The sequence below is a fragment of the Onychomys torridus genome, chromosome 10 (assembly GCF_903995425.1).
Source record: "Onychomys torridus chromosome 10, mOncTor1.1, whole genome shotgun sequence".
In the NCBI taxonomy this organism is placed as follows: Eukaryota; Metazoa; Chordata; class Mammalia; order Rodentia; family Cricetidae; genus Onychomys; species Onychomys torridus.
This window is the reverse complement of record NC_050452.1, coordinates 88,370,988-88,396,881: the sequence shown is the minus strand read 5'-3', so window position 1 is coordinate 88,396,881 and position 25,894 is coordinate 88,370,988. Positions and strand designations below refer to the sequence as shown.

The 25,894-nt window shown below is 37.5% G+C and overlaps 1 protein-coding gene across 1 annotated transcript; it reads left to right on the top strand.

Moving 5' to 3' along the window:
• Window positions 1-15,580: 15,580 nt before the first annotated feature.
• Window positions 15,581-16,756, top strand: Cabs1 (calcium binding protein, spermatid associated 1). Its single transcript, XM_036200510.1, has one exon. The coding sequence runs from the start codon at window positions 15,581-15,583 to the stop codon at window positions 16,754-16,756; it is 1,176 nt and encodes a 391-aa protein (XP_036056403.1).
• Window positions 16,757-25,894: the final 9,138 nt, after the last annotated feature.

Here is a 25,894-nt window from a genome sequence, read left to right as displayed (position 1 = left end):
ACTTTCCACCTTATTCCCAAATAATACAGAGAAGGAGAAGGATGCCTCTTTCCAGGGAAAATGGCATCTCATCACGCAAGTCAGTATTCCACTACCAGAATAAGTTGCAATTGTCTGATACTCCTGACTTACATAGAGACTCAGAAATAACTCAGAGTCATCAACACTTCCCATCCATTGGCAGAACTGAAGAATTGTTTGCCTCTGATCCTACTACATATACGCAAAATTCTATAGAGAAGTTCACTGCCTTGGCAGATGAGAGTACCCCTGACACATCAAATGAAAACATTTTTCTTGGAACTGGTATCACAACTAATGAGGAAACAGAACAAGAGAGTGTATTCTTTATTGATTCTACAGCCCCTAATAAAAAAGGTGTAGTTAGTCCAAGAAAACACATTAGAACTTTGATAAACAAGGAGACGTCCAATGAAGAAGAATCAACATTCTATACAGAAGCAGAGTCTGAATCAGAGGTAGATGTTTTTCAGGAAACAGAAGATATTCCATCTTCTCATAATTTAAAGCAATTTGAATTAGAAGATGGTGGCTTTGAAAGGAATGGATTTCTAAATAGCAACACTGCAAATTCTCTTTCCCAATTTATTATTGTACCTTCTACTGAGATAACAATAAGTGGTGGAGATCTTATAATTCCTGGGGAAGAAAATGTTGATGCTCTATTTGACACTAACCCTATGAACAGGAAAATATACTTGAAGCCAATGGCCACCAAAACAAAAATTAATAGTTTTGATGTAAGTACAGGTAATAAGCAAAATGCAGAAACAGGAGGTAGTGTTCCAGTCCCTACATCCATTAATTCTATGCACAAAATTGAAAGAATAGGTTACTCTAGACCCCTTAATATATACTATGATGTTATCTCTAAACCAATTATTGCTGTTATAAAGGACCCATATGTTACTTGGAAAACCATAAAAAATAAACAACTATCTTCCACAATGGACAGTGGAGATATTATTAATCTCAGAAATGACTATCCAACTCCTACTGACGTCACCGTAAAAAAGAATGACAAACTGGCCAATATGAGAGAAACAGCAGGGAATGAAGTAGGAAACAGAATTCATAGCATTACTGGTGTAGTAAATAGTAACTTCAATCAAGACAAAGGCTCAGTTAGAATAGACTTGTATTCAGCAAATGCTGACTCACCGACAAAGAAATACATCATCAAAACAAATGACTTTAAAACTCAGAAAAGAAAACCAAATGACCTAGGAAGTACTTCCAGTGACAATCCCCAAGTGTCCAGGGATGAAGAGAGTGTATTATCCAATGTCCCATTCAACCTTCCAAAAGCAACGAATGCTATAAATGAACCCTCCTGGGCAGCTATTATGGCACATGAAATTCATACTCCTAATAAGTCTACTATAACAGCATCAAAAGTACGCATGACTACAGCCTCTGATGATGCTGAAAAAATGCTTAATATCCCAAGATATGAATCAGAAAGATCTTTTGAGGAAGATACAACACTGAACTATGAAGCCAATATCCAAAATGAGGAAAGCACTAAATCAGAAGAGGAAGAAACAATTCAAGAAGAAAACATCGAAGATTACATTTATGTTGCACCCATGGAAGATGATTATATTCTTAAAGAAGATAGTCTGGTCACCACACATTATACAACTAACCCGCATGCATATGACACTAAAAATTTCATAGGAACAATTAAACCCAGACCTGGGCAACCTGAATCTGAAAATCCTGAAAATGTGGTCTCAAAACCTCTGCTTACAAGACTTAATCATGAAGTTCAAAGAAAAATGATTGCAGCAAACAGTAATAGTGACTCTAACCATGATGAACTCTTCAGTGATACTATGTACAGAATGATGCAGGAAAATGTCCCAAGCATTTATACCTTTACCCAACAAACAGAGCCTAAATTTATAAGAAGAGATTCCAGTATTCCAATGAGAGGTAATGTAAACCCTAGTAAAGCTATGAAGGGTATAAGCAAAACAAATTTAATGGCCTCTTTTGATTTAGTTAATGTCACCAATATGCCACAAAATGCCACCACCCTTTCTCCTTACACCTCTGCCTTGGAAACAAAGGAAGGCAATAGGAACAGTGGAAACACTGTTCCTGCTGTAGGAGATATCCAGCCAATAGGACTAAAGTCCCTCTTAATTCCCAAACAGAAAATATCTAGAACTGAAGTTCCTCATGGTGGCAATGACATACTATCTGATACAGCAGTGATGTCAGAGGTATCAGAATCAACAGAAGAACACTTGACTTCCACTGACCAGAACTGGGAAGTCATTGATGAGCAAAGTGCTGCTGAGCCCTTCTCCAATTTTGCCCCTGTTCCTCTACAGGATCCTATGTCTTTTCCAGAGAAAGTCATAAACATAGCTGACATATACACTAAGGAAAATGGAGACATCACTGATGACACTGACAACATGGCCCTCTCACTGAATACAGCCCACCAAACAGCAACCCACAAAACAACAGCAATAAATGAAGACACTGAGTTTGTAAGTCAACATGTCCAACAAACAGCTGTCAGCCCAGCTGCAGAGGAAACAGCCACCTCAGGAAATGAGGTTAATACCTTTTTTAGTAATGATGAAAATGTTGTGGAAGAGAAATTCTACATTTCTGGAAATGCTATTCCAGTAAATTTAGAAGAGCTAAATACAATGCAAGCTACTCCACTCCTTTCTAAACCTGTAGTTGCTTCTACTCAACAGAAGAGACTGGAAAATTCAAGAGAAACAATTTATCCTGGTTCCACAGTGAGCACAACCAAGCTGACACAGGTTCAGGCTAGAGATCCACTTCCTCTTAGTAACTTGGATCACCTAAACAAAGATCATTACCCCAAATCCTATCACTTACCCACAAAAATGGCCTTTTCTCCTGCTGGCTTTATTAAAAACAGCAATTCTAAACTTGACTCAACACTCATTATACGAGAGACAACTACAAAAATGGCTGATGACTCCTTTATACCTGATGATATACTTGCTCTATCAGACAATGTGGTCCTTTCACCTGATGATGCAGCCTCTACACAAGACCTAAGTAACATCTTAGATGGGGGGAAACATGTAGCTTCTATAGATAATAATGATATGACTTTAGACGAAGTCATTTCTTTCATGGAGGACTCTTCATCAGAGTCACATATGGAGTTCCATGTGGGGAGAAATAAAGCAAATAATATGGACTCCACCTCCATTGATCTTGAAGAAAAGAGCCCTACAAAAAGAAAGCCTACCATTATTCAAGGAGTTCTCTACAGAGAAACTGGATCTCCTGTTTCTTTTTCCTCAACACATGTCACTGAGAATCCATTAGAAGAAAATCCTGTTGAGGCCAAGAATGAACAAAAATACAAAATGTGGTTCTTACAAGAAAGAAATTCTGATCCTGACAAGAATGGTTCTTTTGTCCAAGATTTGCCTGCCTCTTTCTATAATAAGTCACCAAAATTCATGGCTACAATCAATGCAATGAAAACCACAGAAGATACTGTCAACCTTGATAATAACAGCAGTTATGAATTAGAGTCTGTGGTTCCTGGAGATGATAATAACAGATTCAAAGGATCTCTAGCTCTACAAAGCTCTACAAAGCATGGGGTCATTCCTGATCCTTCCACTGAATATCTTGAAACCTCTGACTCACTAACAAGTGACTTTTTGACTAATACACCAGCTGCATGGTCAGGTATGTTTGAAAAAATGACTGATTATATTAACATCATTAATGATGAAGAGACTGTAGTCATTGCTGATTCCAATGTCCATTTCAATCTTCCTCAAGCAACAAACTTTTTGAAGAAACTCTTCAGCAGGGAACCTATGATGGCACACAAAATGTATACTCCTAATAAACCCACATCAGGATCAAAAGAAAGCATGGCTAAAGGCCCTCATGAAGCTGAAAAAATACATTATAACCCAAGATATGAATCAGAAACATCTTTTGAGGAAGATACAACACTGAACTATGAAGCCAATATCCAAAATGAAGAAAGCATTAAATCAGAAGAGAAAGAAACAATTCAAGAAGAAAACATCAAAGACAATATTTCTGTTGCTCCCATGGAAGATAATTATATTCTTAAAGACCAGCTGGCCACTACACATTATTCAACTAACCCTCATGCATATGACACTAAAATTTTCATAGAGACTATTAAACCCAGAGCTGGCCAACCTGGATTTGAAAATCCTGAAAATGTGGTCTCAAAACCTCTGCTTACAAGACTTAATCATGAAGTTCAAAGAAAAATGATTGTAGCAAACAGTAATAGTGACTCTAACCATGATGGTCTCTTCAGTGATACTATGTACAGAATGATGCAGGAAAATGTCCCAAGCATTTATAACTTTGCCCAAGAAACAGAGCCTAAATTTATAAGAAGATATTCCAGTATTCCAATAAAAGGCAATGTAAACCCTGGTAAAGCTATGAAGGGTATAAGCAAAACAAATTTAATGGCCTCTTTTGATTTAGTTAATGTCACCAATATGCCACAAAATGCCACCACCCTTTCTCCTTACACCTCTGCCTTGGAAACAAAGGAAGGCAATAGGAACAGTGGAAACACTGTTCCTGCTGTAGGAGATATCCAGCCAATAGGACTAAAGTCCCTCTTAATTCCCAAACAGAAAATATCTAGAACTGAAGTTCCTCATGGTGGCAATGACATACTATCTGATACGGCAGTGATGTCAGAGGTATCAGAACCAACAGAAGAACACTTGACTTCCACTGACCAGAACTGGGAAGTCATTGATGAGCAAAGTGCTGCTGAGCCCTTCTCCAATTTTGCCCCTGTTCCTCTAGAGGATCCTACGTCTTTTCCAGAGAAAGTCATAAACATAGCTGACATATACACTAAGGAAAATGGAGACATCAGTGATGACACTGACAACATGGCCCTCTCACTGAATACAGCCCACCAAACAGCAACCCACAAAACAACAGCAATAAATGAAGACACTGAGTTTGTAAGTCAACATGTCCAACAAACAGCTGTCAGCCCAGCTGCAGAGGAAACAGCCACCTCAGGAAATGAGGTTAATACCTTTTTTAGTAATGATGAAAATGTTGTGGAAGAGAAATTCTACATTTCTGGAGATACTATTCCAGTAAATTTAGAAGAGCTAAATACAATGCAAGCTACTCCACTCCTTTCTAAACCTGTAGTTGCTTCTACTCAACAGAAGAGACTGGAAAATTCAAGAGAAACAATTTATCCTGGTTCCACAGTGAGCACAACCAAGCTGACACAGGTTCAGGCTAGAGATCCACTTCCTCTTAGTAACTTGGATCACCTAAACAAAAATCACTACCCTAAATTCTATCACTTACCCACAAAAATGGCTTTTTCTCCTGCTGGCTTTATTAAAAACAGCAATTCTAAACTTGACTCAACACTCATTATACGAGAGACAACTACAAAAATGGCTGATGACTCCTTTATACCTGATGATATACTTGCTTTATCAGACAATGAGGTCCTTTCACCTGATGATGCAGCCTTTACACAAGACCTAAGTAACATCTTAGATGGGGGGAGACATATAGCTTCTATAGATAATGATATGACTTTAGACGAAGTCATTTCTTTCATGGAGGACTCTTCATCAGAGTCACATATGGAGTTCCATGTGGGGAGAAATAAAGCAAATAATATGGACTCCACCTCCATTGATCTTGAAGAAAAGAGCCCTACAAAAAGAAAGCCTACCATTATTCAAGGAGTTCTCTACCGAGAAACTGGATCTCCTGTTTCCTTTTCCTCAACATATGTCACTGATAATCCATCAGAAGAAAATCTTGTTGAGCCCAAGTATGAACAAAAATACAAAGTGTGGTTCTTACAAGAAAGAAATTCTGATCCTGACAAGAATGGTGCTTTTGTCCTTGATTCGCCTACCCTGTTCTATAATAAGTCACCAAAATTCATGGCTACCTACTTTCTAACTAACAAGAATGACAAATTGTCTCCCAATTTCTCAGAAGGTGTCACTCTAAAAGGGGGCAGCACAAGCAGAAGTGAAAGAGGGGATGCTGAGAACATCCACACTTCTCACTCCAAACCAAGGACAGTGATGGGAGAAAGAAGGGGATTGCCAAGAAATATCACTGGTCCTACCATAGAGTCAACTACAGTAACAGGCAGAAAACAGCTCCCTAGCAAAGGGCTCTCATCCACAGGTTTCAATGTCCTTTGGGAAGCCAAAGCTACAATATCATCAGAGTCAGAGTATAATAAAAACAAAGCTTCAAGGACAGAGACTTACAATTCAGAAGACAGCACTGTTCCTTCATTTCCAGTCATCATCAATGCAGACAGTGATTTTCCTTTTTATTATAACTATTCTGAGGCAAAAAATCTTAAAGAGTCATCCTCTTCCTCACAAGTAAAGAAAACTAATGCTGCAACTTCTATAACTCGTCTTTCATCTGAGAAAAACAATGATTGGAGTGGTCCTATGTCACCTGGTGAAAATGCTAGATTTGGAGAATCCCCACTTTTAAAAACAACTAATAGCATGCATACCTATCCTGAAGTATTAAGCACGGATTGTGTCATCATGAATTATAGATCCTTACTTGAGTTCTTAAAGTTAGCAGGGGCACCACCAGATATCATTGAATACATTGATCTTGGTGATGAAACAGATAATGAAGCCAAGTCTTCATACTTCAAAAATCCTTGTATCCCCTTATTTTGAACTCAAGTCTCCCTCATAAAACTTCAGCAAATGCTATCAGAAAATCTATAAATAATAATGTAGACTCATCATCTACGATGGAGAAAGAAAATATTATGACAGCGATACCACATTCATAGGACAGCCATATTACTTTGGCTGAGTTTGGTGTCATCTTTAATGATGAATTTTCCTTCACTGATGATTATGAAGATTTAAGCAACATGAATTCCCTCCTTTTGTCACCAATCAATGCAATGCAAAGTATAGAAGATGCCATCATTTGTGATACTGACAGCAGTTATGAAGTAGAATCTGTGGTTCCTGGAGATGATAATAACAGATTCAAAGGATCTCTAGCTCTACAAAGCTCTACAAAGCATGGGGTCATTCCTGATCCTTCCACTGAATATCTTGAAACCTCTGACTCACTAACAAGTGACTTTTTGACTAATACACCAGCTGCATGGTCAGGTATGTTTGAAAAAATGACTGATTATATTAACATCATTAATGATGAAGAGACTGTAGTCATTGCTGATTCCAATGTCCATTTCAATCTTCCTCAAGCAACAAACTTTTTGAAGAAACTCTTCAGCAGGGAACCTATGATGGCACACAAAACATATACTCCTAATAAATCCACCACATCAGCATCAAAGCCCCTCATGAAGCTGAAAAAAATACATTATAACCCAAGATATGAATCAGAAACATCTTTTGAGGAAGATACAACACTGAACTATGAAGCCAATATCCAAAATGAAGAAAGCATTAAATCAGAAGAGAAAGAAACAATTCAAGAAGAAAACATCAAAGACTGTATTTATGTTGCACTCATGGAAGATGATTATATTCTCAAAGACCAGCTGGCCACTACACATTATTCAACTAACCCTCATGCACATGACACTAAAATTTTCATAGAGACTATTAAACCCAGAGCTGGCCAACCTGGATTTGAAAACCCTGAAAATGTGATCTCAAAACTTCTGCTTACAAGACTTAATCGTGAAGTTCAAAGAAAAATGATTGCAGCAAACAGTAATAGTGACTCTAACCATGATGGTCTCTTCAGTGATACTATGTACAGAATGATGCAGGAAAATGTCCCAAGCATTTATACCTTTACCCAAGAAACAGAGCCTAAATTTATAAGAAGATATTCCAGTATTCCAATAAAAGGCAATGTAAACCCTGGTAAAGCTATGAAGGGTTTAAACAAAACAAATTTAATGACCTCTTTTAATCTGGTTCATGTCACCAATATGCCACAAAATGCCACCACCCTTTCTCCTTACACCTCTGCCTTGGAAACTAAGGAAGGCAATAGGAACAGTGAAAACACTGTTCCTGCTGTAGGAGATATCCAGCCAATAGGACTAAAGTCCCTCTTAATCCCCAAACACAAATATCTAGAACTGAAGTTCCTCTTGGTGGCAATGACATGCTATCTGACACAGCAGTGATGGATGTCAGAGGTATCAGAACCAACAGAAGAACACTTGACTTCCACTGACCAGAACTGGGAAGTCATTGATGAGCAAAGTGCTGCTGAGCCCTTCTCCAATTTTGCCCCTGTTCCTCTACAGGATCCTATGTCTTTTCCAGAGAAAGTCATAAACATAGCTGACATACACACCCCTGAAAATAGAGACATCAGTGATGATACTGACAACATGGCACTCTCACCTAATACAGCCCACCAAACAGCAACCCACAAAACAATAGGAATAAATGAAGACACTGAGTTTATAAGTCAACATGTCCAACTGCAGAGGAAAAAGGCACCTCAGGAAATGACTAATACCATTTTTAGTAATGACAAGACTGCTGTGGAAGAGAAATTCTACATTTCTGGAGATACTATTCCAGTAAATTTAGAAGAGCTAAATACAATGCAAGCTACTCCACTCCTTTCTAAACCTGTAGTTGCTTCTACTCAACAGAAAGGACTGGAAAATTCAAGAGAAACAATTTGTCCTGGTTCCACAGTGAGCACAACCAAGCTGACACAGGTTCAGGCTAGAGATCCACTTCCTCTTAGTAACTTGGATCACCTGAGCACAAACTCTTACACTACATTCTATCACTTACCCACAAAAATGGCTTTTTCTCCTGCTGGCTTTATTAAAAACAGCAATTCTAAACTTGACTCAACACTCATTATACGAGAGACAACTACAAAAATGGCTGATGACTCCTTTATACCTGATGATATACTTGCTCTATCAGACAATGTGGTCCTTTCATCTGATGATGCAGCCTTTACATAAGACCTAAGTAACATCTTAGATGGGGGGAAACATGTAGCTTCTATAGATAATAATGATATGACTTTAGACGAAGTCATTTCTTTCATGGAGGACTCTTCATCAGAGTCACATATGGAGTTCCATGTGGGGAGAAATAAAGCAAATAATATGGACTCCACCTCCATTGATCTTGAAGAAAAGAGCCCTACAAAAAGAAAGCCTACCATTATTCAAGGAGTTCTCTACCAAGGAATTGGATCTCCTGTTTCCTTTTCCTCAACATATGTCACTGATAATCCATCAGAAGAAAATCTTGTTGATACCAAGTTTGAGCAAAAATACAAAGTGTGGTTCTTACAAGAAAGAAATTCTGATCCTGACAAGAATGGTGCTTTTGTCCAAGATTTGCCTGCCTCTTTCTATAATAAGTCACCAAAATTCATGGCTACCTACTTTCTAACTAACAAGAATGACAAATTGTCTCCCAATTTCTCAGAAGGTGTCACTCTAAAAGGGGGCAGCACAAGCAGAAGTGAAAGAGGGGATGCTGAGAACATCCACACTTCTCACTCCAAACCAAGGACAGTGATGGGAGAAAGAAGGGGATTGCCAAGAAATATCACTGGTCCTACCATAGAGTCAACTACAGTAACAGGCAGAAAACAGCTCCCTAGCAAAGGGCTCTCATCCACAGGTTTCAATGTCCTTTGGGAAGCCAAAGCTACAATATCATCAGAGTCAGAGTATAATAAAAGCAAAGCTTCAAGGACAAAGACTAACAATTCAGAAGACATCATCATTGCAGATAGTGAATTTCCTTTTTGTTAAGACTATTGTGAGGCAAAAATTCCTAAAGAGTCATCCTCTTCCTCACAAGTAAAGGAAAGTAACACTGCAAATGCACTAAATCGTCTTTCATCTGAGAAGAACAATGGTTGGAGTGGTCCTATGCCATCTGATGAAAATGCTAGATCTGGAGAATCCCCACTTCTACCAACAACTGAAAGCATGAATACCTATCCTGAAGAAATAAGCACAGATTTTATCCACATTAATGATAGATCCTTAACTGATTCCTCAGAGTTAGGCCCTGAAGCATCAAATATCATTGAATTCATGGATCTCATTAATAGACCTGATAGTCAAGGAAGCCAAGTCATCAGACCTCAAACAGGCTTGTATCCCCTCACCTTGAAATCAATGTTTCCTCATAAAACTTCAGTAAATGTTATCAGAAAATCTATAAATAATAATGCAGAGTCATCACCTACTATAGAGAGAAAAAAAAATCATCATGACAGAGATGCCACATTCATAGGACAGCCATATTCCTTTGGCTGAATTTGGTGTTATCTCTAATGATGATTTTTTTTCTTTCATGATGATTCTGAAGATTTAAGCAACATGGCTTCAATCCCTTTATCACCAATGAATGCAATGCAAACTATAGAAGATGCAATCATTCTTGCCACTGACAGCAGTTATGAAGGAGAGTCTGTGGAGCCTGGAGAAGATAATAATAGGTTCAAAGAATCTCCAGCTTTACAAAGTTTTGCAGACCATGGGATCATTCCTGATGCTTCCACTGACTCTCTTGAAACCTCTGACTCACTAACAAGTGACTTTTTGACTAATACTGCAGCTGCATGGTCAATTGTGTTAGAAACAATGACTGATAACACTAATTCATTTGAGGATTATGCTTCCTTTGAGAATTAAAATGACCTCAAATCCCACTCTGTGAATGAAATTTATCTTCCCTTACATTTCCTCATAAATGTCGAAAAATGTAGATAACATTTCTCCTTGGGAATAACTCAGCCAATTATGTTGTACTACATGGATTATAACTGAGAATAGTGACTGTGAACATGTTTCAAATAATTATATCTTTGAATTAATAGATAAAGAAAAAAGGCTTTATTGAAATGAATATACTCAGATATTCCCCCAAAAGACAAGTGCATATCATGTACAACACACCACAATTGATGCTATCTAAAGCAACACCTTCAGAGGTACAAACAAAAGAACATTGGTAAGCTGTAATGCCTAGAGAAGAGAACAAGAACTTTGACACTGGTGCCATTGTCTTCCAAGATGCTGATGACTGTGAGAGTACCAAGGCTCACGGGTCCATAGCTCAATTCCTAACTGATGGATGTCAGAATTTTTCTTCTATTTTTCCTAACAATGCATATTTTGGAGAAAATACAAAAATGTTAATGGTGACAATGCAATTCTCTATGGAAACTCTGGGGAAATCACCACCACTCCTTTTCAGACGGGGTCACAGTGGATACTTCTAATCATGCTTTCAAAAATAGTTATGGCTTTCTTAGGAAATGCAAAGTCCCTATTGTTTGTAATATTTTTATACCATGGAAGCAAATACTACCACCTCCAATATATCTGCTTTTACTGAAAATGGAGAAGATTTATTATGATATCTGATTCAAGGCTTAGTGGTTCCCTTTTAGTTCAGATTTTCATTGATTTCTATGAAAATGCAGAGTTTTTAATAAACACAAATATTAATTCCTTTTTTCTGAAAGGTAATTTCCATTAAGCCAAAATGTCTACTTTCTCAATTGGGACAATGGTGATATTGACCAATCTGTCTTCTATAATCAGGAAGTGTCATCTCTCTAAAAATTGTGTGTGTGTGTGTGTGTGTGTGTGTGTGTGTGTGTGTGTGTGTGTGTGATTGTTTGAAACTTCCATTCTAATTGCTAATGTACCACCAAAGAAGACATACTCTTAATATTCTAAAAGTTAAAAACCTACACCACTCAACAATGTTAAAACAAGCAGCATCAGAGCCTATTTTCAGATCAAATTTACTTAATTGGTGGAAGTGTCTCATTAAGGAAAAAAATAATATATATCAAATAATCTTAAACGGCTTTTTTTTTTTTTTTTTTTTTTGGTGTACACTGCTTCCCAAGCTCACACCACTGGCTCTTCCAACAATGCTGCTGGAATCAAACTTAATATATCTTCCCCCTGCTGACATCAGACAGCATGTTTGGTACTGATCTTCTAGCAATCTCAAGTCAAAGAAAACTTCATCAAGTTTTCTATTATTTTTAACCTAATGAACATAATGAACAAAATTTCTAGTATAACATAAGACATGACTAAAGCTTCTACAGTGGAACATACAACTACTGGGTGTGGAGTACATCAGTCATTTTATAGATGCAAATGTAATAAAAATGATACAGTAATCTAAATGGAAACAAAACCTCTATAAAAATGTCAGCTTCAGCCCATATCTTGAGAATAAAAATATTATTACTGATGACATGCCTCTAAAGCTGGTATTAAAACTTGCACATTCCCAAGGATCCCTCCAAACTAGATCTGTTCCTCATGAAACCAACCCCAAGAGAAAATTCACACATCCTATCAAAGAACCTTCATCATATCCAAGAGATAACAGAAGATGATTTACAGAAGGAATTTAGTATTGCCAATCTTGAAAAAGAAAATACTGAATTTCAAGTGTCAAGAAATAAGTATATCATTCACAAACTCTTTGCTGAGAAAGAAAATCTATTGACTACAGTGTAGAGGAAGACACATATTAAGATTATCTTCATCAGTTACACATAAAGACAATTGCTACAAATGTCTACAGTGCTGCAAATGTCATTTTTCTTGTTAACAATGAAATAGTAACTCCTGAGAACAGCACATCCTAGGACAGGTGCCCAACATCCCAACCAATGAATTGAAAGATGACAAAACTTAGATGTTAGCCAACAATTCCCCAACTGGGATGGCTCACCTAGTGTCTCTGAAGATGGGAATTATTTTCTGAGTAAAGAAGATATTGAACATGTAACTCCTCTGATGACTTTATATGAATAATAATCAATTAAGTTAAAATAAGAAATAAAGCTGGGTCTAGTGTCACATGTCTTTAATCCTATCACTTGGGAAGCAGAAGCAGGTGGATTTCTGTGAATTTAATACCAGTCTGGTCTACATCGTTTCAGAACACCCAGGTTCTGAAAACTCACTGAAACATAGTGAGAGCCTGTCTTGAGAAAAAAATAACAACTCATTTTTTTCTTTGCTAACAAAAACAAAAAATGTGAAGATATAGAAACTCTTTCTAAGCAGGAGTTCTGGTGTCTAGTCGAGAAACTGCTTTTTGACTAGTTGGTTCTTTGAAAATTGTACATGCCATATCTCCTGATAGCTATCAATATACTCTTTGCACAAATGAAGTCTCAACAATGGACATCATTATGATGTCAGCCTTTCAAGGTTTCTAAATATGTTATCCCAGAAAATCATAACTGTGCCTTCCTGTGAATTTATTAAGAATATTCCCATTTTTGCTAACAGATTCCATTCACATAAGAATTTTTATCATGAACCCAAAGAAGATACTTCTTAGAAAAATACATAAGCACTAGGCCAAATACCTCAAAATTCAAGCAAGTAAATGATACACACGGACCAAACAAGCTTTTGTTAATAGAGCCAAAATAAGACTTGAGTCCATGCAACCTGAAAACCTTGATAAAAAAACAACAAAGTATACCAAATAGTAGGATATGAATTCCAACTATGAGGAGGTTGCCATGCATATGAGATAAAATTTATATATGGTAACAGAGTCTGTTCTTAAGTCATTTCTGTGATTCTAATGATCTATAAAGGAATACAGTTCTTCACACTGTATTCCCTGAAGAAGACAGTCTATAACCAGACTTAAAATGCACTACATACTTTGTAAATTTTAATGGATTATATAAAAGATAAAATATTTCCTTTAAAAATGAAAATCTTGGAAGGTAGGGATAATAATAAAACACTTTCCTTTCAAGAGAAAAAAGAGTGCTGTGATCAATGTGACTATCTCACAGCAATGCTGCTAAAAGAAGGGTTGATGTGACCACCAAAACAATGCAGAAAACTAAATGCTATTTTGAATTTCACATCAATGAAGATGGGATTATCTCTTCATCTGGCATAGCTAGCTGGAGATTACATGCTCATGAAAGAATATTTTCTTCATGGTTCCAATTCTGCTCAACACACAAATATTCTATCCTATAAGGTAGCTAATTTAGAGAATGTCTATGTTCTGTGTATTCCTCTATTAATTGATATTTCTGTTTAACAACAAATAACCTGAACCTATACCTATCTTATAACTCCCTTGTTTGTGACACTGCCAACATTCCCTATATTAACAAAGACACTGGGACTTGGTATAATAATGAGAGCCTACAATCCTCACATTAACAAAGACAAGACAGGAGAATTCTGAATTCAAGGACAACCTAGGCTATGGAGATAGACTCTGTCTCAAACAAAACAAGAGGAAAAAAAAGAACCACTGTAAACATCAGTAGTGACAACCTCCTGAAGTATTAAAACATTTCTGGAGAAACTACTCATTTTTTTAAAAATTGTGCCTTAAAATCTATTCTTGTATGTTTACAAAGACTGGTATCAGATCTATGCCTTCACATAACTAAAAGGAAGCTGTGAGCTCTGTGTCCATAGCTGACGAAGAAATGATTTTATGCCACTCAAGCTAATGCTCCTAATTTTTTACACATTTGATGTGTGTGAGTCTGAAATTCCATTTCCTCTGATTCAGGGGGTCAGAGATTGGCTTTAAACATTGACACTGAATTTCTTTAATCTAATCTGCTAAATCTTAAAGTCAACTGCACAACGACTGCCTGCCGTATTATCATTATAAAAATTCCATCTGAAGTGATATCTTCTGGAGCAACTACTATTACTTCAGCTCTGATTCTTGCTGCTTTATGAATTTAGACACATGACACCAACCTCCTGTCAAAAAAGTCTTCTGAGGTTGAAACAACTCAGGGAGGAGGGAATCCATAAAAAAGCAAGCCTGCAATAACTGGCACACTGTTTCTCAAGTTAACTGAAGAAAATACAAAAAGCCTTATCAGTCTATTAACCTTTATTTTTTTAATTATTATTATTATTACTTAAAATGAAATTTCCCTCTCAGAAGAAAAAAAAAAAACTGACCGAAGTCTTGCTACATAATTCTCTATTTTTAATTCGCTACCAAAAGTGCTTTTGAATTTTAGACATTTAAGTACCATGAATCTCAGAGAAGAATGTGGCTCTGCCTCCCAAAATACACTGCCACTTACTTGTAAAATGGTTGATGTCAAAAAGATGTTGATAGACAGTCATCCAGAGTTTCCATTTATACTCAACCACAAAGTACCCAGCATGCATGGCTATGTCTCTGTCAAGGGGCACCAGCGTCATATCAGAAGAAATATAACTGAAACAGAAATAGGGTAAATCCTAAGTACACTAAGAATAAAATATTTAGTGTGGATTTCTGTTTTGTAATCAGAGGTCCATCATATTTTCTTCTAATATTAATAGTCATGCTAGTAAACATCTAATCACAGCCCAGAAGCAGCCTCCAAGGTGAGCCTTTGTCATAACCTGGGTGGTTGATGTAACAATCCCCATGATGACCAGTGCTTCAGTCACTATACTGATCACTACTCACTTGCCCAGGAATGCCACTAAGCCCAGAGGGAAGACCTGTGAAAGTGCTCAGTGCTCCTGTGCCTCATGGCTGAAGATGGATCACCCAAAATTTATTCTCATCCCCCAAGAGAGAGCAGTAAAACACCAACAGAGGCAGCCATCTTCTTCGGGGCTGACAACACCATTCCTAAATCAGAGACAACTATTACCTCTGAAGGAGACCATGTTACTCCAGTAAACGACTGCACACCAGATGGTGATTTTTCTACTGCAATCAACAAGCTCACACCTACAAAGGAAAAGCTCAAGCTGGAAGATGATATTGCGGCCACTCTGAAGTCAACAACTCTTTCAGAGAAGGAAATTACTCCGACTGAAACTCCAATCTCCAAAACTAAGGAATCGATTACTGAAAATTTCATTCCAGTGAAACTGGGAAGCATCTCCTCCCCAGTTGGTACTGTTTCTTTAATAGATTTTTCCAGTAACATGGCAAAAGAAGACATCGTCTTAGCCACCATTGACACAGGAGACAAAGAAATCCCACCTACTGCTGAGCTCTCCGACACACTGGAGGACAGCACCGCCAATTCAGAAGATGCCTCTGCACTTTCAGATGAAAACACAGAAGCTGATGGTAACTCCTCAACCAATTCGGACGTTCCTGATGATGGAGCTGTCCAAGTTACTGATTCCTTGAGTCCTGAGGCTGAGATGCCTCCCTCTCCTGAAAAAGAGGTCACCACCTCTCCAGACACAACCAACGTTGCAGAAGAGAACACAACTGAAATTGACCTGATTGTTTCAGAGGATACCACCAAAGCTGTGACTAAATTAACTGACTCAGATGAAGAAAAATTTATCACTGTTTTTGAACTCACAAACTCTGCTGAAAAAGCCAAAGATAACCCAGAAGATACTTTAACTGATGAGGAATCGACTGATGGAGTTAATGCTTGGATGGAGAAAGAGACTGTGAATGAGGCAGAGAACCATTCTGTTTTGCTTACTGCTGTTGAATCCAGGTATGACTTCATTGTCCCTGCCTCAGGAACCAAGAACATCATGGAGGAACCAACTGCTAACACAACAGAAGATCTATCTGAAAATGATACAACAGAATCAGTAACTAAAGACACAGAGGAGTTTCCTTCAGTGACATCTATAGTAGATACCCTTAAACACAAGGAGGACTCTTCTACAACTGACTCTGGTATCTTCAAATTGCTGAAAGAAGATCCCGATGACCTAATGATGTAGAAGCAGCAACGTAAGGGAGACCATGTAGAAGTACACAATGAATTAAAAGGCAGTCTTGATGTCTAAGAAGTTAGTCAACAAGAAAAATCTTGAAAAGAAAAAAGAAAAAATACTGTGGCCATTTAAGGCAAGTATTAGAGTTAGAAAATACATATGTCTATGAATAGAGGTCATGTAGCAGAATATATTTAAGGACAATTTTAAAACCAACAATCTCAGTACTTTCCTGGGTATTGTGGCTTGTTATATAACAACTTGCCTTAGAGCAAAATATTCCATACTAGATTTTAAAGATATGAAGAGGGCAAGAGTTGAAGGAGTCCATTTCTTGTGGCATTTAATCATATGTGCCATTTCAGCTCATTCTAAACATTATAATGTAGTGAAATTAAGGCTATAAAGAGTATCAAGTAACATTAGTGAAGCATTAAAAAGTTTTCTGAAACTTGTATTCTAAAATTTTAGTTTTCAATATCACACATGTGATTCTCTTCTATTAGAATACATATTTAAAACCCTCACTAACGTAAAAATTAAAGCTTATTGGTAGTTGCTAAACACCCATGTGTGACATTAGCAATCAGACATGCTTCTTGGCTCATATTTGATGCTGACTAAAACAAAATTTTAGTTTTACATATATGTTCATTTGAAAAATAATATATAAACATGAATTGATTTAATGTTCTTTCTGCTAAGATTTACATCCTGAATTTTTGTCAACTTTTTTTCAGATCATAAATGTTGAATCTTGTACTCCTCTTAGGCTGTTGGTTAGCAATTCAAGGACACATATCTTCATCTTTTTTTCTGACACAGACTTTCCAAATGGGTGTGTTGTCACTGTGCTGATCCTCTCAATAAATCATTCTGCAAGCAAACCATTTACTGTGTGTGATGTGTTTGATATTCTGGTACAGAATTCTTAAGGTTCATACAAGAAAAATTAAGGTCTTGCTTACAAAACAGAAATAGCATTAATCTACAAATATCCATAATTTCCTTTTTTTTAAACTGAAGAAATTAAAACATGCCAAAACATTGAGTAAATAGAAAATATCGTATATGAAAGAGGAAGTTTAAATAGACTCTGGACTAGGATAAATGTAGTACTATGTTTAAACCCAGAAACACATTATTATACAAACATTTAATATGAGATAAAGAATACTTCTGATCATGGATATCATGGCTTATCTCTCAATCAAGTACTTGGGGAAAAATAAATTGGAATACTGTTTAAACTATATTCTAAAACTTAAAAAAATGCATTTCCCCAAATAAGGATAATAAATTTATCTAAGCATATAACAGAAAACAAAACAGAAGATTAACATATACAACGCAATGAATAGTCAAAATTATATATAAAACATAACTAATATATAATCCAAAAACAAAATAACTAGAAAAATTGCATTATATTTGGCAATGAAAAGACCTTGTTACATAACTACTTCCCAAAGAGAAATGCCCAGAAAATCTCACCAACATGACTACCAAAGCATGAGCTGAACAAGGGTAACAGTAAGACATACCAAAGTGGGCAGGAAAAGCCCTCCTGCCACATGGATTCAACCCTACACAAAGAGCTTCACTCAACTAAGAAATGCTGGGAGTAGTAGAAATAATCTTCCTCATGGAAGAGCACACCAATTGGTTGTCCAATACCAAATGATCATCCCTGTCAACATACATAGAAGTAACATTATACAGACTGAGCGGATTGTATTTAGGAATATATATGTATGCACATATACATGTAGGCATCTAACAATAATTAATGGAATAAAGAGGCCACTAATTTGAAAGAAAGGAAAAGAATATGGGAGGCCTTCTGCCTCTCATTCATCATACCCAGTAAATTTGAAGTTTTGTCATAATAAATACCTTTACATTTTAAAGAGCATAGGAATCAATCTTCCCCCATTCCTATAACATTTTCTTCATCCCAAGATCAAGTAAATTTTTTATATTATAGTGTAATTTTATAATGTAATTTTGGAATGTAACTTGGCTTTATCACATATATTTCTGTACTCAAGTAATCTCTCTAGAGAAACAACACACTAGGATATAGAAAGACAGATAGAGGCAGAGGCAGAGGCAGACAGACAGAGAGAGACAGAGAGACAGAGGAAGAGACGCTGGCTGGAAATCCACGTGAGAGCTATTGCTGCAGAATGGAGTCTGAAGTCCATGGGGTCTGCCAACAGGTAAGAAACTCTGGCAGAGCTCTGTGTTACTGTCATCTAGAAACTATTTTTATCTTTAGACACACCTACATTATGGAGCTCATCCTAGTTAAACTTGGTGTAAATCATAATCATATCTTTTTTAAAGTCTTCATAGTAAATAACTGATAGGCTAGCATTTAACAAAACAACACACCACTTGACACATAAAATTAACCCCACACTATATATAGATACAGTTAAAATGTCATATATAGCTACTGGTTAATACACCCTGAGCTACCTTCACTGGAATTAATGCACTGACTATCTGATAATGGCAGAGTGTCTACAGTTTATACACTGCACAAATTAAAAATTCTCTTAACAGAAGTTACACATTACTGTCAACAGGCCTCAGCTTTTCTGATGCGCACACATAATGATATTCACTGAAGAAAAAAAAAAGACAAATGTCAACTTTTAATGACTGTACCACTCCCCTGTGTTGTAGGAACTAGTTTGGATTAGCACAGAAGCAAAGAATAAAATCATTGTAATAATATCTTGCTTAGCAATATAGAAAGAGACAAACGAGAAAAGGAATCTTTCATAAGGCAAGCATCTCCTGTCTTCTTTCTGAAGCCTCCAGACTGCAGAGGCTGAGGGAGCTGACATGGCTGGGACAGGCAGGAAACACAACTGCTTGGTACGTGGCTGTGGCCATTGTTTCCAATTTCAGAGGCTTTGCAATCAGCCTCCTTTTAGACATGGGTAACGTCTGGTTTATAAATAGTAAAAATGCTGTAAAATCTCAAGCCTTGCTTTTCATAAAGTTTTAAGGTCAGCAATTTTATAATTAAAAATGAGGAGGCATGCTTCAAGAAGTTGTCACCTGTGAATTGTATTCACTTTTGCTAAATAACAATGATTTTGGTAATGATGAACACTGCTTGCTGCCTGGAATGCCAGGAGGCTTTAATATGGGCTTTTAAGACATGAACTAATATTTTATGTTTACACAAAAAATGATTGGGTCTGCTTGCTTTTTATCAGTGAGTTGTTTCCATTCTATCTATACTCCATTTATTACAAAAACGGTAAAGCAATAGCCAAGTAAGCCTCATATTTTACTATTACAACTGTCTCCACAGTACAGAATCATTCAGTAATTGAATTTTTGTTATTTTTAGAGCTTTCAAATATGACTTTTCTACAAAATAAATTAATCAATTCATTTTGAAAGTTATAAAAATTATCCTCTGATAGATTTGGTAACATGACCAGGATGTCAGCCAGTTTTTGTAACTAGTAGGTCAAGCGGCCTTCCCTCAGAATCACAAAGACATACCCCATAGAATAAAGTCACTGTGAAAAGTTCATAGTTCTTTGTTAGTTAAGTTGTTTTAATGTAAAGATTGGAAGTTGTCTTTGTCACTCTTCACTTTTAGGAAAAGAATTAACTGAGCAAATGCTAGCAAAAACAAAAAAGGTTGATTCATAAGTGAAGCATCTTGTGTGATTGCAAAATTATGAAGATATATATATGTGTCAGAGGGCAAAGTCCCACGTGAGCTGTCAGGTGTCTTCCAACTTTTTTTTTTTTTTTTTGAGATAAAGTCTCTCATTGGCTTCAAGATTTATCATGTAGGCCAAGTCAGCTGGCAGCGAAGCTCCAGGAATTCTTACATTTCTACTCTTCATCTTCCAGTCCTGGGATTACAGGAGTGTGCTGTTCTTCCTGGCTCTTTACATGGGTTCTGTGTCTCCAACCTTGGGACCTTGTGCTTGTGAGGTAAACGCTCCACTGATGGCTCACCTTCCTGGTCTCTTACACTCCCTTTAATCATTTTCTGCCTCACACATTTCTTCCTTTGAAGAATCCACTGGGACTTACTTTTATGTAGGTGTGCTACCGCAGAAGTAGAATCTATCTGCATACCTTTTTTTTTTTTTTTTTGAATCTAAAACTTAAAAGACTATAGTGTTATGTTTACATACCTTTAGCAGTCAAAAGATTACTACTGTCCAGGACAAAGGGTGAAACATGGCATTCACGCTCGCAGATTGACAGAAAACCCACAGAGAAGTTGAAATGAAGCCATTAGGGAGAAATTAAACAGCTTTTGATCAATCAAACAAGATGCATGTGTACTTCATGATGAGGAGCGGAAGAACATGTATTCTACACTTATTGATAAGCAAGTATTTATGATCAAGATGACAAGTAGAATCAGAGTCCTCATCTTGTTGGAGATTCCCCTAGGACAAGACAGAATGACTGTCATTGGTGATACTGAGACAAATACAAATTTATTCACTGCATAATATTAACCAAAGAAGAATAATTTATGCCTAATTGGTATACCTATGGCCTATATACATGTATGATATAAGATGAATTTATCAAGTTGTAAGTAAAATATCAAGTCTAACAGAATTGAGCAAGATTCAAGAATTGTACATTAAAAAAATTACATGGGGTATGAAAAACATAGAGAAAAGTCATTGTTTTATTGTCTTAAATTCGCATATTGAGTTAATCTTTGGTGCGATGATTTTGTGGTTACTAGAGTGTTACTTGAAAGAAGTTACTTAAGCAAACAAGGATGTGAGGAAATGTGCTAATGCCAGCATCCTGTCACTCCAACTTTGTTTCTACGGAGGTAGTTTTGCAAGTTGATGACAGGATGTGAAAGAAACACTTAATGCCAATCATAGCTGTAACTTACAAATTCTTAGTGTTAATACATTAGACAGTTGGTAAAACCCCAATGACATCCATTCCAGTGCTGCTCTCCATGAAAAAATGGAAGCACAAATAGCTGTGTGGACTTTTTAGAAGTTTGAAAAATGCAGTATTAAATCTCTAACACACTGTATTTGAGTTTTCCAAATACACAATTGTAAAGTATATACAGATATGAAAACAAAGGTGTTTTGAGGAATGATTGACGTATGGACTTTCTGTTATAAATTTTTTTGTAATCCTTGGTAGATTTAATAAATTGAACATAAAAATCCCCACGTAAATTCTACTAAAGTCACCTTCTGCCTTCAATTTTTTATTTTTACACACTTAAACAGAAAACTCTATCAATTTGTATCTGAAAAATATCTGTAAAGTTAGAAGTATAAAAGGTGTGTGCTAAATTTTGCTGTCAGCCTTACATTTGTTATTTACAAGAAACAAACTTTTGAAATTTTTCATTTTCTTTTGTGATCCTTATGATGAGATTCTCTTAACCAAGCCAAATGAGAAAACTCCACAACTTTCCAACTCTAGTGATTTGAAGTTTGTTATTATATATATAATTTTTAAAATAAGCACTATATAATAAGCTTGTAAGCTATGAAAGCTTTTCATGTGGGTCACCTAAGTAAAGAAAATCTAGGTGTGATAAGTACTTCCAAACATGGAGATGTCCTTGGTGTCCTATATTTTCAGATTCATTCACCTAAACACCCTTACCTAACCAAGTTATAATATCTTAAAGATGAAAGATACTCTTATAGTTCAGGCCATAAATTTACATATCATCATGACTATAAAGACAAATTAGAGTCCTTTATTAGCCAACAACTAAGAGCATGCTCTTGCCTTAAAGAACAATAAGCAGAGTTCCAGGAGTCCAGTCAGAGAGAGAGAAGAGGGATTCTATGAGCAAGTCCATCAAGTTCATGATGGGGAAACCTGCAGAGATGACCAAACCAAACTAGTGGGAACTCGAGAAAGTTGGATCAATGGCTGTGGAGCCTGCATGGGACTGGACTAGGCCCTCTACATGGCAAGACAATTGTGTAGCTTGATCACTTGGGAGGAGTGGGCCCTGGTGGTGGGATTAGAATCCATCCCTGGTGCATGAGCAGCTTTTTTGGAGCCCAGTACCTATGATGAGACATCTTGCACAGCCTTGATGCAGGGAGAGAGGCTTGGACCTGCCTCTATTGGATATGCCTCTCTATGGGAGGCCTTGCCTTCTTGTAGGAGCAAGTGGGGGTGAGTTGGGGGGAGGCTGGGGGTGGGAGGAGGGAAGAGGGGGATCTTTGATTGGTGTATAAAATGAAAAAATTTTTCTTAATTAAAAAAAAAAGAACTCTTGGCATGGAAGCTCAGGGGTACAAAGCTTACAAAGGAAAACAATACAATAACATTATTGCTGGGTGTAGATCAGGGGAACCATGTAACATTTGTTTTGGTTATACATCTGAGCCACCGTGGTCAGGGTCATGGAAAGCCTCAAATGTGCTGCCAAGGCAGCTGTAACTGCTTAGAGGTTTTAGGGGTTAAAAAGAGGAGTTAAGTCAAATTGAAATTAGGGCAAGATGAGGACAAGATACTGTTAACTTGGTGACTTCAGTACCTCATTTAAGATTTACTGCTGCAAATATAATCCTACAAATAACCACACTTTACAACAAAGCTTCTGAAGTATTGAGCAACTTAATTTCAATGATTGTGAATAGAATGCCATGTTACAGGTCCAGAGTTAATTACAACTTGATCTACCTATAGCCTCCCTAACAGGGATTATTTGCATATTCTGTGCCTGAAAAAAACAAAAACAAAACAACAACAAAAAAAAAAAAAAAAAAACATTCTTATGACTAAGCAGTAAAACCTTTTGGAACATATTAGCAGACTTCAAGCTACTGTCATACAAAAGACCAACATCATCAGATAGCATCTGAGGCCACAGGAAAGGAAAAAGTTCCACAGTTTACTGTACCCTGCCTACCTGATGTCTCCACCAATATATTTGAAAAGTACCTCTTGATTTGTAACTTTTTGTTCTGTTGTCATAAAAATTTCATGAAATTTTTTGCCACATATCTTCTATTTCCACATCCCAAGGAAATCCATGTATCCCTGTAGTGGGTAGCCATTCCAGCCTTGGCCTGGAAGTTCCAACCCCCATTGAGGCTTTGATAACGGTCACACCTACAAGGCAGGGCTGAGAGAGGACAATGAAGACCCAGGATGGAGATGCGAGGGATCTCTTTGGTGCCTGACTGTGCCCTACCTTTGCCAGACCCTACAACCTACCTATCCCTTCATTTGTAAGTTACCCCACAAAATAAACCTCCCTTTTAACTACGTGGAGTCGACTTAATAATTTCACCAATACCTCCCTCTTTGAGCCCTCCTAGTTATCTAGCCTTTCTGGGGCTGTGGATTGTAGGTTGGTTATCCTGCACACACTTTACTCCTAGTAACCACTTGTGAGTGATTACATACCATGTTTGTCTTTCTGGGTCTGGGTTACCTCAGTCAGAACAGTTTTTTTCTAGTTCCATCCAATTACCTGCAAATTTTATGAGGCCGTTGCTTTTTACAGCTTAGGAGTACTCCATTGTGTAAACATGCCACATTTTCTTTGTCCATTCTTCAGTTGTGGGGCATCTAGGCTATTACCAGGTTTTGGCAATTACAAATAATGCTACCATGAACAAAGTTGAGCAAGTGTTATACATAAAACATTTCTAAAGCCAGAGGGAAAACAGAAGAAAAGAAGGGAGAGGAGAGAAGAACTAGATATAGAAAAACATCAGGAAAAGGAGAATGGCAGATAAAAATTTGGTCATGAGGGAAACACACATGTACCAAACAAACAAGATGATTGTCACAGGTGAGAGAAGTAGGAAACGTCTCCTTAAAATCTGTGGGGAAGATGCTTTAAAGATGATAAAATCATTAAAGGAAAGAGAACAAAACTATAGCAATCGGCTGCCCAGAAGAGTATGCCAGCTGGCCAACATGACAAACTAAGCTGCCATCCCAGCCCAGATCCAGTGCCTGGAGTAGGTGTAATCATTACATCTCTGATAGGATAGGTATCCTGGCACTCTGGAGCCAAGGAATACCAAAAAGTCACTGTAAGCTCAGCAGTTTAGAACCCTGTTCTGGGGAAAGGTTTCCCCATTGCAAATGTAACCACTCTGCTCCAGCAGAAGAGGGTTTCACTGGGGAAGTTGTTATGGTGCTGCTCTGCTAGGGGAAAGTTTCCCCAGCTCCAGGAAGCAGAAATGTTATAGCTCTGCTCAGGTCCCCCAAAGTGTCACAACTCTGCTCCTCTATGCGGAAGTGTCCCCAGCTAAAGTGTTATAGCTCTGCTCTGGCTCCTGGGAAAGCTATTACTGCTGGGCTCCACTCCAGTGAAAGTGTCACATGGAAAAGCAAACCTCACTTGAGAGATTTATTGGGAAGGAAAAAAACCAGGAGGGTGGCTGTCTCAGCTCTGGTGAGAAGCATCAACAAGCTGAACAAAATACAGATCTTATATAGAGTTGTAGGGGGGGCTTTCCAAGGTGGTTTGGGATTGGTGGGCTTTTGTAGCTTGATTCTGGAGGAAGCTCAAGGGATTGGTGGGATTTCAAGCCCTGGTCCTGGGGTCAAGTCAGGTTCAAGGTGTTTTTCCTTGGCCCAGGTCTCTTGTTCTTTCCTTGGCCTTTTTGTTTTTGTTTGGTTTTGGTTTGTGTTTTGTTTTTCGAGACAGGGTTTCTCTGTGTAGCTTTGCACCTTTCCTGGAACTCACTTGGTAGCCCAGGCTGGCCTCGAACTCACAGAGATCCGCCTGGCTCTACCTCCCGAGTGCTGGGATTAAAGGCGTGCGCCACTGCCTGGCTTTTCCTTGGCCGTTTTACCTTACAGTAGGTCAACCCCAACGCCTACCCTACTCTATCTACAAGCTCCTGAACCACAAAAAGAAGCAGATGCTGTGTAACTTACATAATCTCTCTACCTCCGGGGAAAGTATCCCTCTTCAGATTGAAAGAGTTAAGTGTGAAAAAGAGGAACAAAAATCAGTCCCAATTGTAACGTTCTGTAGCTCCAGCAAAACATCCTGTGGCTAGTCTGGGAAGAAAAACAGCCCCAGTAGAAAGTCCCCACAGCTGTTCTCCCCTTCCCCCCTGCTGATCTTCAGACTAGCCAATCATGTATTTCCACCACCACCACCCATGT